The 17606-nt window shown below is 47.3% G+C and overlaps 1 protein-coding gene across 3 annotated transcripts in view; it reads left to right on the forward strand.

Moving 5' to 3' along the window:
* Window positions 1-17606, forward strand: part of LOC106592454 (pyruvate carboxylase, mitochondrial) — a 498777-nt gene that overhangs the window by 440583 nt on the left and 40588 nt on the right. For all 3 annotated transcript variants that reach the window (XM_082965339.1, XM_082965338.1, XM_082965340.1), the window contains exons 17-21: window positions 6153-6309; window positions 8714-8815; window positions 9012-9150; window positions 11824-11991; window positions 12256-12337. In XM_082965339.1, coding sequence (XP_082821465.1) covers window positions 6153-6309; window positions 8714-8815; window positions 9012-9150; window positions 11824-11991; window positions 12256-12337 — 648 coding nt within the window. The remainder of the gene's footprint in view (window positions 1-6152; window positions 6310-8713; window positions 8816-9011; window positions 9151-11823; window positions 11992-12255; window positions 12338-17606) is intronic.

Consider the following 17606-nt stretch of genomic DNA (forward strand, 5'->3'; position numbering starts at 1 on the left):
AGGTATCTGATCTCTACTGTAGTAGGGTTGGAAGGTGTGATATTACTCCTGTGTGTTTCTCTGATCACCATATTGTTACTGTTGATATTTACTTGTCCATGAAGGTCATCACCTTATTGGCATTTTAATGTTAAATTGTTACATCATTACATTGTTACATGTTACATGTTTTGGGAAAAGTTTTTGTTGTTTTGGGAAAAAATGGTTATTAAATGGAATGTTGTGTCCTTGAGACAATGCTGGGAGGGGGGGGGGGGGGTTCTCTTCCTGTATCCTGTCAACGTGCTGTGCTTTCATTGTTGCCAAAAGAAAAGGGGGATTTGGCTCTTCTAAAAAACTGTCGACCTGTTGCATTGCTGTGTGCAGAATATACAATGATATCTAAGTGTCTCTCAAACAGGTTGAAATAATATCTGGGGCTGTTAGTCCACAAGGAACAGTCTTAGTGTTTACCTGACCGCTCTATCGTTGAGAACTTGTTTCTAATTAGTGAGGTTTTAGGAATTTAGTAAACTGTCTGATGTGAATGTGTGTTTACTTTCTTTGGATCAGGAGAAGGCTTTTGACCGTGTGGACCACCAGTACTTGTTCAAGACAATGAAAGGCTTTGGGTTTGGGGATGTTTTTTTGTCTTGGATGAGTTTACTGTATGCTGGGGCCTCATGTATGGTGGAGGTGGGGGGGTGGTTTGAGTTTCCCCATCCCCATCCAAAAGGGGTATCAGGCAGGGATGAATGGGAGTGAGGATGTTAAGGTTCTCTCAAGCTCTTTAAAGGTGTATGAGGGGTCGTCCTCAGCTAGAGTCAATTGGGGAAAGAGCGAATCACAGTGGGCAGGTCATCTTCAGATAGGGTCCATGGTTACCAGGTCAGCTTCAGATAGGGTCCACGGTTACCAGGTCAGCTTCAGATAGGGTCCACGGTTACCAGGTCAGCTTCAGATAGTGTCCACGGTTACCAGGTCAGCTTCAGATAGGGTCCACGGTTACCAGGTCAGCTTCAGTTAGGATCCACGGTTACCAGGTCAGCTTCAGATAGTGTCCACTCCACGGTTACCAGGTCAGCTTCAGATAGGATCCACGGTTACCAGGTCAGCTTCAGATAGGGTCCACGGTTACCAGGTCAGCTTCAGATAGTGTCCACGGTTACCAGGTCAGCTTCAGTTAGGATCCACGGTTACCAGGTCAGCTTCAGATAGGGTCCACGGTTACCAGGTCAGCTTCAGATAGTGTCCACGGTTACCAGGTCAGCTTCAGTTAGGATCCACGGTTACCAGGTCAGCTTCAGATAGTGTCCACTCCACGGTTACCAGGTCAGCTTCAGATAGTGTCCACTCCACGGTTACCAGGTCAGCTTCAGATAGGATCCACGGTTACCAGGTCAGCTTCAGATAGGATCCACGGTTACCAGGTCAGCTTCAGATAGGGTCCACGGTTACCAGGTCAGCTTCAGATAGGGTCCACTGTTACCAGGTCAGCTTCAGATAGGGTCCACTCCACGGTTACCAGGTCAGCTTCAGATAGGGTCCACAGTTACCAGGTCAGCTTCAGATAGGATCCACGGTTACCAGGTCAGCTTCAGATAGTGTCCACTCCACGGTTACCAGGTCAGCTTCAGATAGGGTCCACGGTTACCAGGGGGGCTTCAGATAGGGTCCACGGTTACCAGGTCAGCTTCAGATAGGGTCCACGGTTACCAGGGGGGCTTCAGATAGGGTCCACGGTTACCAGGTCAGCTTCAGATAGGGTACACAGTTACCAGGGGGGCTTCAGATAGGGTCCACGGTTACCAGGTCAGCTTCAGATAGGGTCCACGCTTACCAGGGGGCTTCAGATAGGATCCACGGTTACCAGGGGGCTTCAGATAGGATCCACGGTTACCAGGGGGCTTCAGATAGTGTCCACGGTTACCAGGTCAGCTTCAGATAGGATCCACGGTTACCAGGTCAGCTTCAGATAGGATCCACGGTTACCAGGTCAGCTTCAGATAGGATCCACGGTTACCAGGTCAGCTTCAGATAGGGTCCACGGTTACCAGGTCAGCTTCAGATAGGGTCCACTCCACGGTTACCAGGTCAGTTCAGTGGGGCAGAGATGGGATGAAAACTTTGTTTTTTTTCCCAAGGTCTCTGTTGTCTTTCAAAATAGTAACTGGAAGGGTGCAGTGGAGAAGGTGTGTGTCAGATTGTCAAGGTGGAAATGGGTGCTACCACAGCTGTCTTATAGGAGAAGGGTGCTGGTAGCCAATAATCTAGCTGCCTCTACCCTGTGGCACAGACTAATGATTTTACAGCCACTGGGGGGTCTGATACAAGAGCTTCACAGGGCCCTTGTCCATTTCTTCTGGTCTGGACAAAATTGGATTAAAGATGCAGCCCTGTATCTGCCACTGCACGAGGGTGGACAAGGCCTGGTGGACATTTCTTCCAGGATCATGGCTTTTCACCTTCAAGCAGCCCAGAGACTGTTGTACAGTGACGGTTCTAGCTGGGTCGATACAGCCGACACATTGATGAGGAGAGTGGGCTGTTTGGGCTTAGACAAGCACCTTTTCCTCTTAAAGCTGGAGGGGGTTGATTTGTCTGGCCTGACCCCATTTTATGAGTTTGTTATGCAGGCTTGGAGAGTTTTCAACTTGTCCTGTAAGGTCGGCACGCCACCAGGGATGTGGCTTTTTGAAGAGACTCTATTTTATAACACTGCCATCCAGTCCCATGCTCTGGGTTCAGCCAGACTACGTTCATGCCTGTTAGGTGCGGGGTGGACCAAGCTGGGTCATCTGATGCGGAGCAGGAGCAGAGGTCTGCATGCTAGAGGAGATGTTGGCAGTGAGACTGAGGGTTGAGTTTACCTACTAGAAACTGGTTAATAACGTTGATCTATTTATGAGTAAATGGGGTACTGGTTAATTACATTGATCTGTATATGAGTAGATGGGGTACTGGTTAATAACATTGTTCTGTTTATGAGTGAATGGGGTACTGGTTAATAATGTTGATCTGTTTATGAGTAAATTGGGTACTGGTTAATAACGTTGATCTGTTTATGAGTAAATTGGGTACTGGTTAATAATGTTGATCTGTTTATGAGTAAATTGGGTACTGGTTAATAACGTTGATCTGTTTATGAGTAAATTGGGTACTGGTTAATTACTTTGATCTGTTTATGAGTAAATGGGGTACTGGTTAATAACGTTGATCTTTTTATGAGTAAATGGGGTACTGGTTAATAACGTTGATCTGTTTATGAGTAAATTGGGTACTGGTTAATAACTCATTTTCTTTCTCTCTCTCTCTCTCTTTAATTTTCTCTCTCTCTTTAATTCTCTCTCTCTCTCTTTTTAATTCTCTCTTTGGTCTCTCTTTCTGTCTCTCACTCTCTTTCTCTGTCTCTCCCTCTCTCTGTCTCTCTCCAAGTCTCTTAACTTTATGTCTCTCTCTGTCTCTCTCTCTCTCTTTAATGCTCTCTTTGGTCTCTCTTTCTGTCTCTCACTCTCTTTCTCTGTCTCTCTCTGTCTCTCTCTCTCTCTCTGTCTCTCTCTGTCTCTCTCTGTCTCTCTCTCTTTGTCTCTGTTTCTGTCTCTCACTCTCTTTCTCTGTCTCTCTCTGTCTCTCTCTCTCTCTGTCTCACTCAATTCAATTTCAGACAGTGTTGCTTTATTAACAAGGGAAACATATGTTAACTTTGCACAAGCAAGTGAACTAGATAATGAACAAAAATGAAATAAACAATAAAAATTAACAAAAGTCCCAAAAGAATATAGACATTGCAAATGTCATATTATGTACAAATGGTTAAAGTACAAAAGGGAAAATAAATAAACATAAATATGGGTTGTATTTACAATGGTGTTTGTTCTTCACTGGTTGACCTTTTCTTGTGGCAACAGGTCACAAATCTTGCTGCTGTGATTCCACACTGTGATATTTCACCCAGTAGATATGGGAGTTTATCAAAATGTGGTTTGTTTTTCGACTCTTTGTGGATCTGTGTAATCTGAGGGAAATATGTTTCTGTAATATGGTCATACATTTGGCAGGAGGTTAGGAAGTGCAGCTCAGTTTCCACCTCATTTTGTGGACAGTGTGCACATAGCCTGTCTTCTCTTGAGAGTCAGGTCTGCCTACAGCGACCTTTCTCAATAGCAAGGCTATGCTCACTGAGTCTGTACATAGTCAAAGCTTTCTGTAAGTTTGGGTCAGTCACCGTGGTCAGGTATTCTGCCACTGTGTACTCTCTGTTTAGGGCCAAATAGCATTCTAGTTTACTCTGTTGTTTATTAACTCATGTTATTTTCTTATTTTTTTGTTTTCTCATGATTTGGTTGGGTTTAATTGTGTTGCTGTCCTGGGGTTCTGTGGGGTCTGTTTGTGTTTGTGAACAGAGCCCCAGGACCAGCTTGCTTAGGGGACTCTTCTCCAGGTTCATCTCTCTGTAAGTGATGGATTTGTTATGGAAGGGTTGGGAATCATTTCCTTTTAGGTGGTTGTAGAATTTAACGGCTCTTTTATAGATCTTGATAATTAGTGGGTATCGGCCTAATTCTGCTCTGCATGCATTATTTGGTGTTCTACATTGTACACAGAGGATATTTATGCAGAATTCTACATGCAGAGCCTCAATTTGGTGTTTGTCCCATTTTGTGAATTCTTGGTTGGTGAGCGGACCACAGACCTCACAACCATAAAGGGCAATGGGTTCTATAACTGATTCAAGTATTTTTAGCCAGATCCTAATGGGGATATCAAATGTTATGTTCCTTTTGATGGCATAGAAAGCCCTTCTTGCCTTGTCTCTCAGATCGTTCACAGCTTTGTGGAAGTTACCTGTGGCGCTGATGTTTAGGCCAAGGTATGTATAGTTTTTGTGTGCTCTAGGGCAACGGTGTCTAGATGGAATTTATATTTGTGGTCCTGGCGACTGGACCTTTTTAGAACACCATTATTTTGGTCTTACTGAGATTTACTGTCAGGGCCCAGGTCTGGCAGAATCTGTGCAGAAGATCTTGGTGCTGCTGTAGGCCCTCCTTGGTTGATGACAGAAGCACCAGATCATCAGAAAACAGTAGACATTTGACTTCAGATTCTAGTAGGGTGAGGCCGGGTGCTGCAGACTTTGAGTGCCCTCGCCAATTCGTTGATACATATGTTGAAGAGGGTGGGGCTTAAGCTGTTTCCCTGTCTCACCCCACAGCCTTGTGGAAAGAAATGTGTTTTTTTTGCCAATGTTGTTTGTTTACATGTATTTTATAATGTTTTATGTTTTTCCCCCAACACCACTTTCCATCAGTTTGTATAGCCCTCATGCCAAATGGAGTCGAAGGCTTTTTTTGAAACAAACACTACTAATACTACTACTGTATTGTAATGACCTCTGAATAGCAGGAGGGGGCTTCAAAGGCCTCTGCTAGGCCTTTCTGTCTCTCTCTCTCTCTCTTTCTCCCCCCCATCTTTCTCTCTCTTTTCTCTCTCTCTTTTCTCTCTCTCTCTCTCCCTCCCTCTCTCCATATTTCTGTCTTTCTCATCCAAGACAGCTTGTATTTGACCAGAGAAAACAGTTTTATCTCCCTGTAGACTGAGTTAGTTCACAAACCAGAGCCTTACTTTCTACTGTCTACAATATTTATTAACAACTCGGTAATCTCCTTCAATACTTACTCCTTTGGGTTTGCGTCCCAAATTACACCCTACTCCTTACATAGCGCACTAGAGCTCTATGGACCCTGGTCAAAAGAAGTGCACTAGAGCTCTATGGACCCTGGTCAAAAGAAGTGCACTACAAAGGGAATAGGATGCCATTTTGGGATCCGTCCCATATCCCTGACGCTCTGTGGCTCTCTGATGACATGGACTAAATGATCATTCCTTGCAGTATCTGCATGGCTTCACTGTAGACTGTGGAGATGGTGTTATTGAAACTGTCTCTCTCTCTCTCTCTCTCTCTCTCTCTCTCTCTCTCTCTCTCTGTCTCTCTCTCTGTCTCTCTCTCTCTCTCTCTCTCTCTCTCTCTCTCTCTCTCTCTCTCCTCTCTGTCTGTCTCTCTCTCTCTCTCTCTGTCTCTCTGTCTCTCCGTCTCTCTCTGTCTCTCTGTCTCTCTCTCTGTCTCTCTCTCTCTCTCTGTCTCTCTGTGTGTGTGTGTGTGTGTGTGTGTGTAGGAGCTACATTTGACGTAGCCATGCGTTTCCTCTACGAGTGTCCCTGGAAGAGACTCCAGGAGCTGAGAACCTTAGTACCCAACGTTCCCTTTCAGATGTTACTAAGAGGAGCTAACGCTGTAGGATACACTAACTACCCTGATAACGCAGTGTTCAGGTGAGAGGACACACACACACACACAACACACAACACACAACACACACAACACACAACACACAACACACACACACACACACACAACACACACAACCTAACTCTGATTCAGAGGGGTTTGGGTTAAATGAGGAAAGACACATTTCAGTTAAATACATTCAGTTGTACAACTGACTAGGTATCCCCCTTCTCCCTTTCCCTGATGCTGTAGGGAAAGGATAGGGAACTATATTCAACCACAGGCTGTAGGGTAAGGGTAGGGAACTATATTCAACCACAGGCTGTAGGGTAAAGGGTAGGGAACTATATTCAACCACAGGCTGTAGGGTAAGGGTAGGGAACTATATTCAACCACGGGCTGTAGGGTAAAGGGTAGGGAACTATATTCAACCACAGGCTGTAGGGTAAAGGGTAGGGAACTATATTCAACCACAGGCTGTAGGGTAAGGGTAGGGAACTATATTCAACCACAGGCTGTAGGGTAAGGGTAGGGAACTATATTCAACCACAGGCTGTAGGGTAAGGGTAGGGAACTATATTCAACCACAGGCTGTAGGGTAAGGGTAGGGAACTATATTCAACCACAGGCTGTAGGGTAAAGGGTAGGGAACTATATTCAACCACAGGCTGTAGGGTAAGGGTAGGGAACTATATTCAACCACAGGCTGTAGGGTAAAGGGTAGGGAACTATATTCAACCACAGGCTGTAGGGTAAAGGGTAGGGAACTATATTCAACCACAGGCTGTAGGGTAAGGGTAGGGAACTATATTCAACCACAGGCTGTAGGGTAAGGGTAGGGAACTATATTCAACCACAGGCTGTAGGGTAAGGGTAGGGAACTATATTCAACCACAGGCTGTAGGGTAAGGGTAGGGAACTATATTCAACCACAGGCTGTAGGGTAAAGGGTAGGGAACTATATTCAACCACAGGCTGTAGGGTAAAGGGTAGGGAACTATATTCAACCACAGGCTGTAGGGTAAAGGGTAGGGAACTATATTCAACCACAGGCTGTAGGGTAAAGGTAGGGAACTATATTCAACCACAGGCTGTAGGGTAAGGGTAGGGAACTATATTCAACCACAGGCTGTAGGGTAAAGGTAGGGAACTATATTCAACCACAGGCTGTAGGGTAAAGGGTAGGGAACTATATTCAACCACAGGCTGTAGGGTAAGGGTAGGGAACTATATTCAACCACAGGCTGATTTTGGTCACAGTGGATGTTCAGTGGGCCAGAACATAATTATAATCATTTGTACGCAGGCAAATTGACCACAACTAAACCCAAAAAGAGATGACATTTTAAACGAATTTCATACCTTGATCACATTCTGATGTCTCTTTTTTTTTCGGAATGCTTGGGAACACATTTCCTAAATTAAATACGTTTTTATCTGAATTCCTGGTGATTTTACAGTCTTTCTTTTGTTTTTGTTAACAAAAACTAAAATGTTTTGAACTGTCATCCGAATCGGAATTCCAAGTCAGAAACTCTTGAAACATCTTTCTAGATCTCTGACTTTCTGACCTGACGATCACTGACGTCATGATTTGACCTTGGGTTTTTTTAAAGGACCAACACATCAACCTTGAGAGCTCATTCCCAACAACACAGTGCTCATAATAATAACATAGATAATATTATAATTTTTTTAACAAAATTGTATGGATATATACAAAGAAATAGAAAACAGGTGCAACTAAATGTAGTGCAGCTAATTTGCAGTCTTTCCAGCATCAGTTTGAAGTGATTGTGTTTAGCTGTGTTGGTTAGCTCGTCTCTGAACAACACAGTCCTGACGAGTGAGCAGATTATCTATGACAGGTGAAATCGCGCCTCATTAGCTCATTGTTATGGATGTGTCCAAATAAATGTCACCAGAAAACAGCTTAAAACAAATGCAAATGCAGCAAATTTGCTGTTATTCTGGCTGAACTTTTTGACGTGACTGTAAGTTAGCCGTAGTTGGCTAACAGGGGATAAGAACATTTAGAACGAACGACTGGGTCACGCCATAGATACAGAACAAAGACTGACTCTCTCTCTCTCTCTTTCTCTCTATTTCTCTCTTTCTCTCTTTCTTTCTTTCTCTCTCTCTCTCTCTCTCTCTCTCTCTCTCTCTCTCTCTCTCTATTTCTCTCTTTCTCTCTCGCTCTCTCTCTATTTCTCTCTCTCTCTCTCTCTGTCTCTCTCTCTCTCTCTCTCTCTATTTCTCTCTTTCTCTCTCGCTCTCTCTCTCTCTCTCTATTTCTCTCTCTCTCTCTCTCTCTCTCTCTCTGTCTCTCTCTCTCTTTCTCTCTCTCTCTCTATTTCTCTCTCTCTCTATTTCTCTCTCTCTCTCTCTCTCTCTCTATTTCTCTCTCTCTCTCTCTCTATCTCTCTCCCCCTCTCCCACTCTCCCCAGGTTCTGTGAGGTGGCGAAGGAGAATGGCATGGATATATTCCGTGTGTTTGACAGTCTCAACTACCTCCCTAACATGATACTGGGCATGGAAGCTGCAGGCAGGTAGGTTGACTGTACCGTCCAGACTCTCCCTAACCAACAAGAGTTAGCCCTCCTCACATCGCTGTGCTGTGTGCAGGTGTGTCGTTTTGTCTACGTGAACACCGCGTGTCTAATACAGTAGGTACATCGTTTTAGCGATGTCTATATTTAACGCTGACATCATCATCATCATCATCGTCATCTTCGTCATCCACAGGGCAGGAGGGGTGGTGGAGGCTGCAATCTCCTACACAGGAGATGTATCAGACCCCATGAGACAGAAGTACTCTCTGGAGTACTATGTTAACCTGACTGAGGAACTGATGAGGGCTGGGACTCACGTGCTATGTATCAAGGTGACTTTACTGACACACATATCTACACACACACATATCTACACACACATATCTACACACACACACATATCTACACACATATCTACACACACACACATATCTACACACACATATCTACACACACACACATATCTACACACACACATCTACACACACACACATATCTACACACACACATATCTACACACACATATCTACACACACACATATCTACACACACATATCTACACACATCTACACACACATATCTACACACACATATCTACACACACACATATCTACACACACATATCTACACACACACACATATCTACACACACACACATCTACACACACACACATATCTACACACATATCTACACACACATATCTACACACACATATCTACACACACACATATCTACACACACATATCTACACACATATCTACACACACATATCTGTACACATATCTGCACACACATCTACACACACATATCTACACACATATCTACACACACATATGTACACACACATATCGACACACACACATCTACACACACATATCTGCACACATATCTACACACACACATCTACACACACATATCGACACACACACATCTACACACACATATCTGCACACATATCTACACACACATATCTACACACACATATCTGTACACATATCTGCACACACATCTACACACACATATCTACACACATATCTACACACACATATCTACACACACATATCGACACACACACATCTACACACACATATCTGCACACATATCTACACACACACATATCTGCACACACACATAGACACACACATATCTACACACACCCATATCGACACACACATATCTGTTGTATTCGGCGCATGTGGCAAAAAAAGTTTGATTTGATTTCAAATCAGACAGTTTTTCCAGACAGTTACCAGACAGTTACCAGACAGTTACCAGACAGTTACCAGACAGTTACCAGACAGTTACCGACAGTTACCTGACAGTTACCAGACAGTTACCAGGACAGTTACCAGACAGTTACCACACATTTACCAGACAGTTACCAGACAGTTACCAGACAGTTACCGACAGTTACCAGACAGTTACCTGACAGTTACCTGACAGTTACCTGACAGTTACCAGACAGTTACCAGACAGTTACCGACAGGTACCTGACAGTTACCTGACAGTTACCAGACAGGTACCTGACAGTTACCAGACAGTTACCACACAGTTACCTGACAGTTACCAGACAGGTACCACACAGTTACCTGACAGTTACCACACAGTTACCTGACAGTTACCTGACAGTTACCAGACAGTTACCAGACAGTTACCAGACAGTTACAGACCGTTACCAGACAGTTACCAGACAGTTACAGACAGTTACCAGACAGTTACCTGACAGTTAACAGACAGTTACCAGACAGTTACAGACAGTTACCAGACAGTTACCAGACAGTTACCAGACAGTTACAGACAGTTACAGACAGTTACCAGACAGTTACCTGACAAGTACTAGACAGTTACCACACAGTTACCAGAAAGTTACCAGACAGTTACCAGACAGTTACCAGACAGTTACCTGACAGTTACCACACAGTTACCACACAGTTACCAGACAGTTACCAGACAGCTACCACACAGTTACCAGACAGTTACCTGACAGTTACAGACAGTTACCAGACAGTTACCTGACAGTTACCAGACAGTTACCACACAGTTACTAGACAGTTACTAGACAGTTACCTGACAGTTACCAGACAATTACCATACAGTTACCTGACAGTTACCAGACAGCTACCACACAGTTACCAGACAGTTACCTGACAGTTACCAGACAGTTACCAGACAGCTACCACACAGTTCCCAGACAGTTACCAGACAGTTACAGACAGTTACCAGACAGTTACCTGACAGTTACCACACAGTTACTAGACAGTTACTAGACAGTTACCAGACAGTTACCAGACAGTTACCTGACAGTTACCAGACAGTTACCTGACAGTTACCAGACAGTTACCAGACAGTTACCAGACAGTTACCTGACAGTTACCAGACAGTTACCAGACAATTACCAGACAGTTACCAGACAGTTACAGACAGTTACCAGACAGTTACCTGACAGTTACCAGACAGTTACCAGACAGTTACCACACAGTTACTAGACAGTTACCTGACAGTTACCAGACAGTTACCACAGAGTTACCACAGAGTTACCACACAGTTACCACACAGTTACCAGACAGTTACCAGACAGTTACCTGACAGTTACCAGACAGTTACCTGACAGTTACCTGACAGTTACAGACAGTTACCAGACAGTTACCAGACAGTTACGACACAGTTACCAGACAGTTACCAGACAGTTACCACACAGTTACCACACAGTTACCAGACAGTTACCAGACAGTTACCTGACAGTTACCTGACAGTTACAGACAGTTACCTGACAGTTACAGACAGTTACAGACAGTTACAGACAGTTACCAGACAGTTACCAGACAGTTACCAGACAGTTACCTGACAGTTACCAGTTACCTGACAGTTACCACACAGTTACCAGACAGTTACCAGGGAACATAGCAGAAACAGCTGTAACAGAGAAACTAACATTCTATTCATCTACTTCTCTCCATCTCTTTCTCTCTCTCTACCTCTTCATCCCTCCATCTGTCCTCTCCAGGACATGGCCGGTCTGCTGAAGCCGGAGTCCAGCCGTATCCTGATCAGTGCCCTGCGTGATCGTTTTCCTGACGTTCCCATCCACGTCCACACACACGACACAGCAGGGGCTGGAGTAGCCGCTATGCTGGCCTGCGCTGAGGCAGGGGCCGACGTAGTGGATGTCGCGGTGGGTAACGCACACACACACACACACATGCAAACGCACACGCACACTCATACACACGCACACACACACACACACACACGCACACTCATACACACGCACACGCACACACACACACACACACACACACACACACACACACACACACAGGCGCACACACTCATGCACATGCACACGCACACGCACACACACACACACACACACACACACACACACACACACACACACACACACACACACACACTAACTATTAATATGTTGTCGAAGGTGGACTCCATGGCAGGGATGACGTCACAGCCCAGCATGGGAGCCATGGTGGCCTGCACCAAAGGAACCAAACTCGACACTGGTACGTGACTGGCCCACAGCCCTGTCAATCAATACGGAGATGCCTCTATATACCAATCAGAGCACATTTCTAATGTCTGATGGTGTATTGAACAGAGCCCGTCCACTCAATTAGTCAGATTCATCAATAGCTGAGATGACGATTTATTAATTTACTGACTGACTGACTGATTGATCGATTGAAACCCAAAATCACATCGACAACAGATGAAAGCAACAACCTTAGTCTGCCTGTTTATCAGCTGGGTCCTGCTGCAGTCTGCCTGTCTATCATCTGTTTCCTCTTCCTACTGCAGTCTACCTGTCTATCAGCTGGGTCCTACTGCAGTCTGCCTGTCTATCATCTGTTTCCTCTTCCTACTGCAGTCTGCCTGTCTATCATCTGTTTCCTCTTCCTACTGCAGTCTGCCTGTCTATCAGCTGGGTCCTACTGCAGTCTGCCTGTTTATCAGCTGGGTCCTACTGCAGTCTGCCTGTCTATCATCTGTTTCCTCTTCCTACTGCAGTCTGCCTGTCTATCATCTGTTTCCTCTTCCTACTGCAGTCTGCCTGTCTATCAGCTGGGTCCTCGTCCTACTGCAGTCTGCCAGTCTATCAGCTGGGTCCTACTGCACTCTGCCTGTCTATCAGCTAGGTCCTACTGCAGTTTGCCTGTCTATCAGCTGGGTCCTACTGCAGTCTGTCTGTCTATCAGCTGGTTCCTACTGCAGTCTGCCTGTCTATCAGCTGGATCCTACTGCAGTCTGCCTGTCTATCAGCTGGCTCCTATTGCAGTCTGCCTGTCTATCAGCTGGGTCCTACTGCAGTCTGCCTGTCTATCAGCTGGGTCCTACTGCAGTCTGCCTGTCTATCAGCTGGTTCCTACTGCAGTCTGCCTGTCTATCAGCTGGGTCCTACTGCAGTCTGCCTGTCTATCAGCTGGGTCCTACTGCAGTCTGCCTGTCTATTAGCTGGTTCCTACTGCACTCTGCCTGTCTATCAGCTGGGTCCTACTGCAGTCTGCCTGTCTATCAGTTGGTTCCTACTGCAGTCTGCCTGTCTATCAGCTGGGTCCTACTGCAGTCTGCCTGTCTATCAGCTGGGTCCTACTGCAGTCTGCCTGTCTATCAGCTGGGTTCTACTGCACTCTGCCTGTCTATCAGCTGGTTCCTACTGCAGTCTGCCTGTCTATCAGCTGGGTCCTACTGCAGTCTGCTTGTCTATCAGCTGGGTCCTACTGCAGTCTGCCTGTCTATCAGCTGGGTCCTACTGCAGTCTGCTTGTCTATCAGCTGGGTCCTACTGCAGTCTGCCTGTCTATCAGCTGGTTCCTCGTCCTACTGCAGTCTGCCTGTCTATCAGCTGGGTTCCTACTGCAGTCTGCCTGTCTATCAGCTGGGTCCTACTGCAGTCTGCCTGTCTATCAGCTGGTTTCTCTTCCTACTGCAGTCTGCCTGTCTATCAGCTGGGTCCTACTGCAGTCTGCCTGTCTATCAGCTGGTTCCTCTTCCTACTGCAGTCTGCCTGTCTATCAGCTGGGTCCTACTGCAGTCTGCCTGTCTATCAGCTGGGTCCTACTGCAGTCTGCCTGTCTATCAGCTGGTTCCTACTGCAGTCTACCTGTCTATCAGCTGGGTCCTACTGAAGTCTGCCTGTCTATCAGCTGGGTCCTACTGCAGTCTGCCTGTCTATCAGCTGGTTCCTCTTCCTACTGCAGTCTGCCTGTCTATCAGCTGGTTCCTCTTCCTACTGCAGTCTGCCTGTCTATCAGCTGGGTCCTACTGCAGTCTGCCTGTCTATCAGCTGGGTCCTACTGCAGTCTGCCTGTCTATCAGCTGGTTCCTACTGCAGTCTACCTGTCTATCAGCTGGGTCCTACTGCAGTCTGCCTGTCTATCAGCTGGGTCCTACTGCAGTCTGCCTGTCTATCAGCTGGTTCCTCTTCCTACTGCAGTCTGCCTGTCTATCAGCTGGTTCCTCTTCCTACTGCAGTCTGCCTGTCTATCAGCTGGATCCTACTGCAGTCTGCCTGTCTATCAGCTGGGTCCTACTGCAGTCTGCCTGTCTATCAGTCATTGAAAACCACTTTCATTCATTTGTCACTTTGTTTTTTCATTTATTCTTCCTATTATGAATTAATTTATTCATTAATTATTTTGTTTGTTTGTTTGTTCATTCGTTCATTCATCCTGGTGTTCACCCCATACACTGTGCAGCAGTTACTATTCCTCCAGCAGTCAGTCTTTCTAGGGAAATTACTTCTTGTTAAGAGGGTGAAGGGGCTATGGGTATTTAACCTTTATTTAACCTTTATTTAACTAGGCAAGTGAGTTTAGAACAAATTCTTATTTACAATGACGGCCTACCCTGGCCAAAACCCTAACCCGGATGACGCTGGGCCAATGGTGCGCCGCCCTATGGGACTCCCAATCACGGCCGGTTGTGATACAGCCTGGAATCGAACCAGGGTCTGTAATGACGCCTCTTGCACTGAGATGTAGTGCCTTAGACCGCTACGCCACTCGGGAGCCCAGAAGGGGGAGAGGAAAGGAGAGTAGAGGGTGAGAGGGAGGAGAGGAGAGGGTGAGGGGGAGAGGAAAGGAGAGTAAAGGGTGAAAGGGAGAGGGAGGAGAGGAGAGGGGGAGGGGGAGAGGAAAGGAGAGTAGAGGGGGAGAGGGAGGAGAGGAGAGGGTGAAGGGGAGAGGAGAGGAGGGGGAAGGGGAGAAGAAAGGAGAGTGGAGGGTGAAGAGGAGAGGGAGGAGAGGAGTAGGTGAAGGGGAAGGGGAGAGGGAGGAGAGGAGAGGGTGAAGGGGAGAGGGAGGAGAGGAGAGGCAGAAGGGGAGAGGGAGGAGAGGAGAGGCAGAAGGGGAGAGGGAGGAGAGGAGTAGGTGAAGGGGAAGGGGAGAGGGAGGAGAGGAGAGGGTGAAGGGGAGAGGGAGGAGAGGAGAGGCAGAAGGGGAGAGGGAGGAGAGGAGAGGGTGAAGGGGAGAGGGAGGAGAGGAGAGTAGAGGGTGAAGGGGAGAGGGAGGAGAGGAGAGGCAGAAGGGGAGAGGGAGGAGAGGAGAGGCAGAAGGGGAGAGCGAGGAGAGATGAGGCAGAAGGGGAGAGGAGGAGAGGGTGAAGGGGAGAGGGAGGAGAGGAGAGGCAGAAGGGGAGAGGAATGGAGAGGAGAGGGTGAAGGGGAGAGGGAGGAGAGGAGAGGAGAGGCAGAAGGGGAGAGGGAGGAGAGGAGAGTAGAGGGTGAAGGGGGGAGAGGGGAGGGTAAAGGGGAGAGCGAGGAGAGATGAGGCAGAAGGGGAGAGGGAGGAGAGGAGAGTAGAGGGTGAAGGGGGGAGAGGGGAGGGTAAAGGGGAGAGCGAGGAGAGATGAGGCAGAAGGGGAGAGGGAGGAGAGGAGAGTAGAGGGTGAAGGGGGAGGGAGGAGAGGAGAGGCAGAAGGGGATAGGGAGGAGAGGAGAGTAGAGGGTGAAGGGGGAGGGAGGAGAGGAGAGGAAGGAAGGGGAGAGGGAGGAGAGGAGAGGCAGAAGGGGAGAGGGAGGAGAGGAGAGTAGAGGGTGAAGGGGGAGGGAGGAGAGGAGAGGAAGGAAGGGGAGAGGGAGGATGTGTAATGAGGAATGGCATGGAGAGATGTTTGCACAATCATTTACAGTGTTACTGACAGAAGAGAGGGAAGGGAGGGAGGGAGTCAGAATGGGGGTTGGAGGGAGGGAGGAGGGAGGGAGGGAGGGAGGGAGGGAGGGAGGGAGGGAGGGAGGGAGGGAGGGAGGGAGGGAGAATGGGGGTTGGAGGGAGGGAGGGAGGGAGTCAGAATGGGGGTTGGAGGATTGGGAGGGAGATGGAGATAGAGTGATGGCTTGGAAGAATATCCCAAACCCCCACCCTGTCACACCTGACAAGAGAGGAAGGATCCAAAACTCCCCTTGGCGTCACACCTGAGTGATGATGTTGCTCTTGTGTCAGCGTTAAAATCATTTGCATTCCTCCCATCTCTCTCATCAAACAGACACACAAACACACACATGCGCACAAACACAGGCACACGCACAGGCACACACACCAACAAGCTCTCACAGTCTCACCCGCGGACTTTGACGTTTATCCAAGTTGATCTAAAGGTCTATGTGTTTTTGACACCCTGGGTAAACTCCTGCTCAGGATCGTTCTGTTTCCGCTAAATTCCCATTTAGAACATACAACCTTCTGAGTCACGGGATTCCACCTTTCCACCACCCTGGTGGTCCAAACCCCACCTGGTGGTCCAAACCCCACCTGGTGGCCCAAACCCCACCTGGTGGTCCAAACCCCACCTGGTGGCCCAAACCCCACCTGGTGGTCCAAACCCCAGCTGGTGGTCCAAACCCCAGCTGGTTGCCCAAACCCCACCTGGTGGCCCAAACCCCACCTGGTGGTCCAAACCCCACCTGGTGGCCCAAACCCCACCTGGTGGTCCAAACCCCACCTGGTGGTCCAAACCCCACCTGGTGGTCCAAACCCCACCTGGTGGCCCAAACCCCACCTGGTGGTCCAAACCCCACCTGGTGGTCCAAACCCCACCTGGTGGTCCAAACCTCACCTGGTGGCCCAAACCCCACCTGGTGGTCCAAACCCCACCTGGTGGTCCAAACCCCACCTGGTGGTCCAAACCTCACCTGGTGGCCCAAACCCCACCTGGTGGTCCAAACCCCACCTGGTGGTCCAAACCCCACCTGGTGGCCCAAACCCCACCTGGTGGCCCAAACCCCACCTGGTGGTCCAAACCCCAGCTGGTGGTCCAAACCCCTCCTGGTGGTCCAAACCCCAGCTGGTGGTCCAAACCCCACCTGGTGGTCCAAACCCCAGCTGGTGGTCCAAACCCCACCTGGTGGTCCAAACCCCAGCTGGTGGTCCAAACCCCAGCTGGTGGTAATAACACTCACTGTTGCCCCTAGTGGAGGGTTTTGAAGGTGTTTCCCGACGTTGAAGTCACTCTTGAGCGATGTGCCTGCACATACGCACACGTTGCCAAAGCGTGTGAAATAGATCATAAACAACATTGAAATAAACAATAACAAATAAATGGTAAACATTACACAAAAGTTCCAAAATAATAAAATACATTTCAAATGTCATATTATCTGTATATATACTGTGTTGTAATGATGTGCAAATGGTTAAAGTATAAAAAGGAAAATAAATAAACATAAATATGGGTTGTATTTATGTATTTACAATGGTGTTTGTTCTTCACTGGTTGCCCTTTTCTTGTGGCAACAGGTCACAAATCTTGCTGCTGTGATGGCACACTGTAGTATTTC

The sequence above is a fragment of the Salmo salar genome, chromosome 18 (genome assembly GCF_965601325.2).
Source record: "Salmo salar chromosome 18, fSalSal1, whole genome shotgun sequence".
Lineage (NCBI taxonomy): Eukaryota > Metazoa > Chordata > Actinopteri > Salmoniformes > Salmonidae > Salmo > Salmo salar.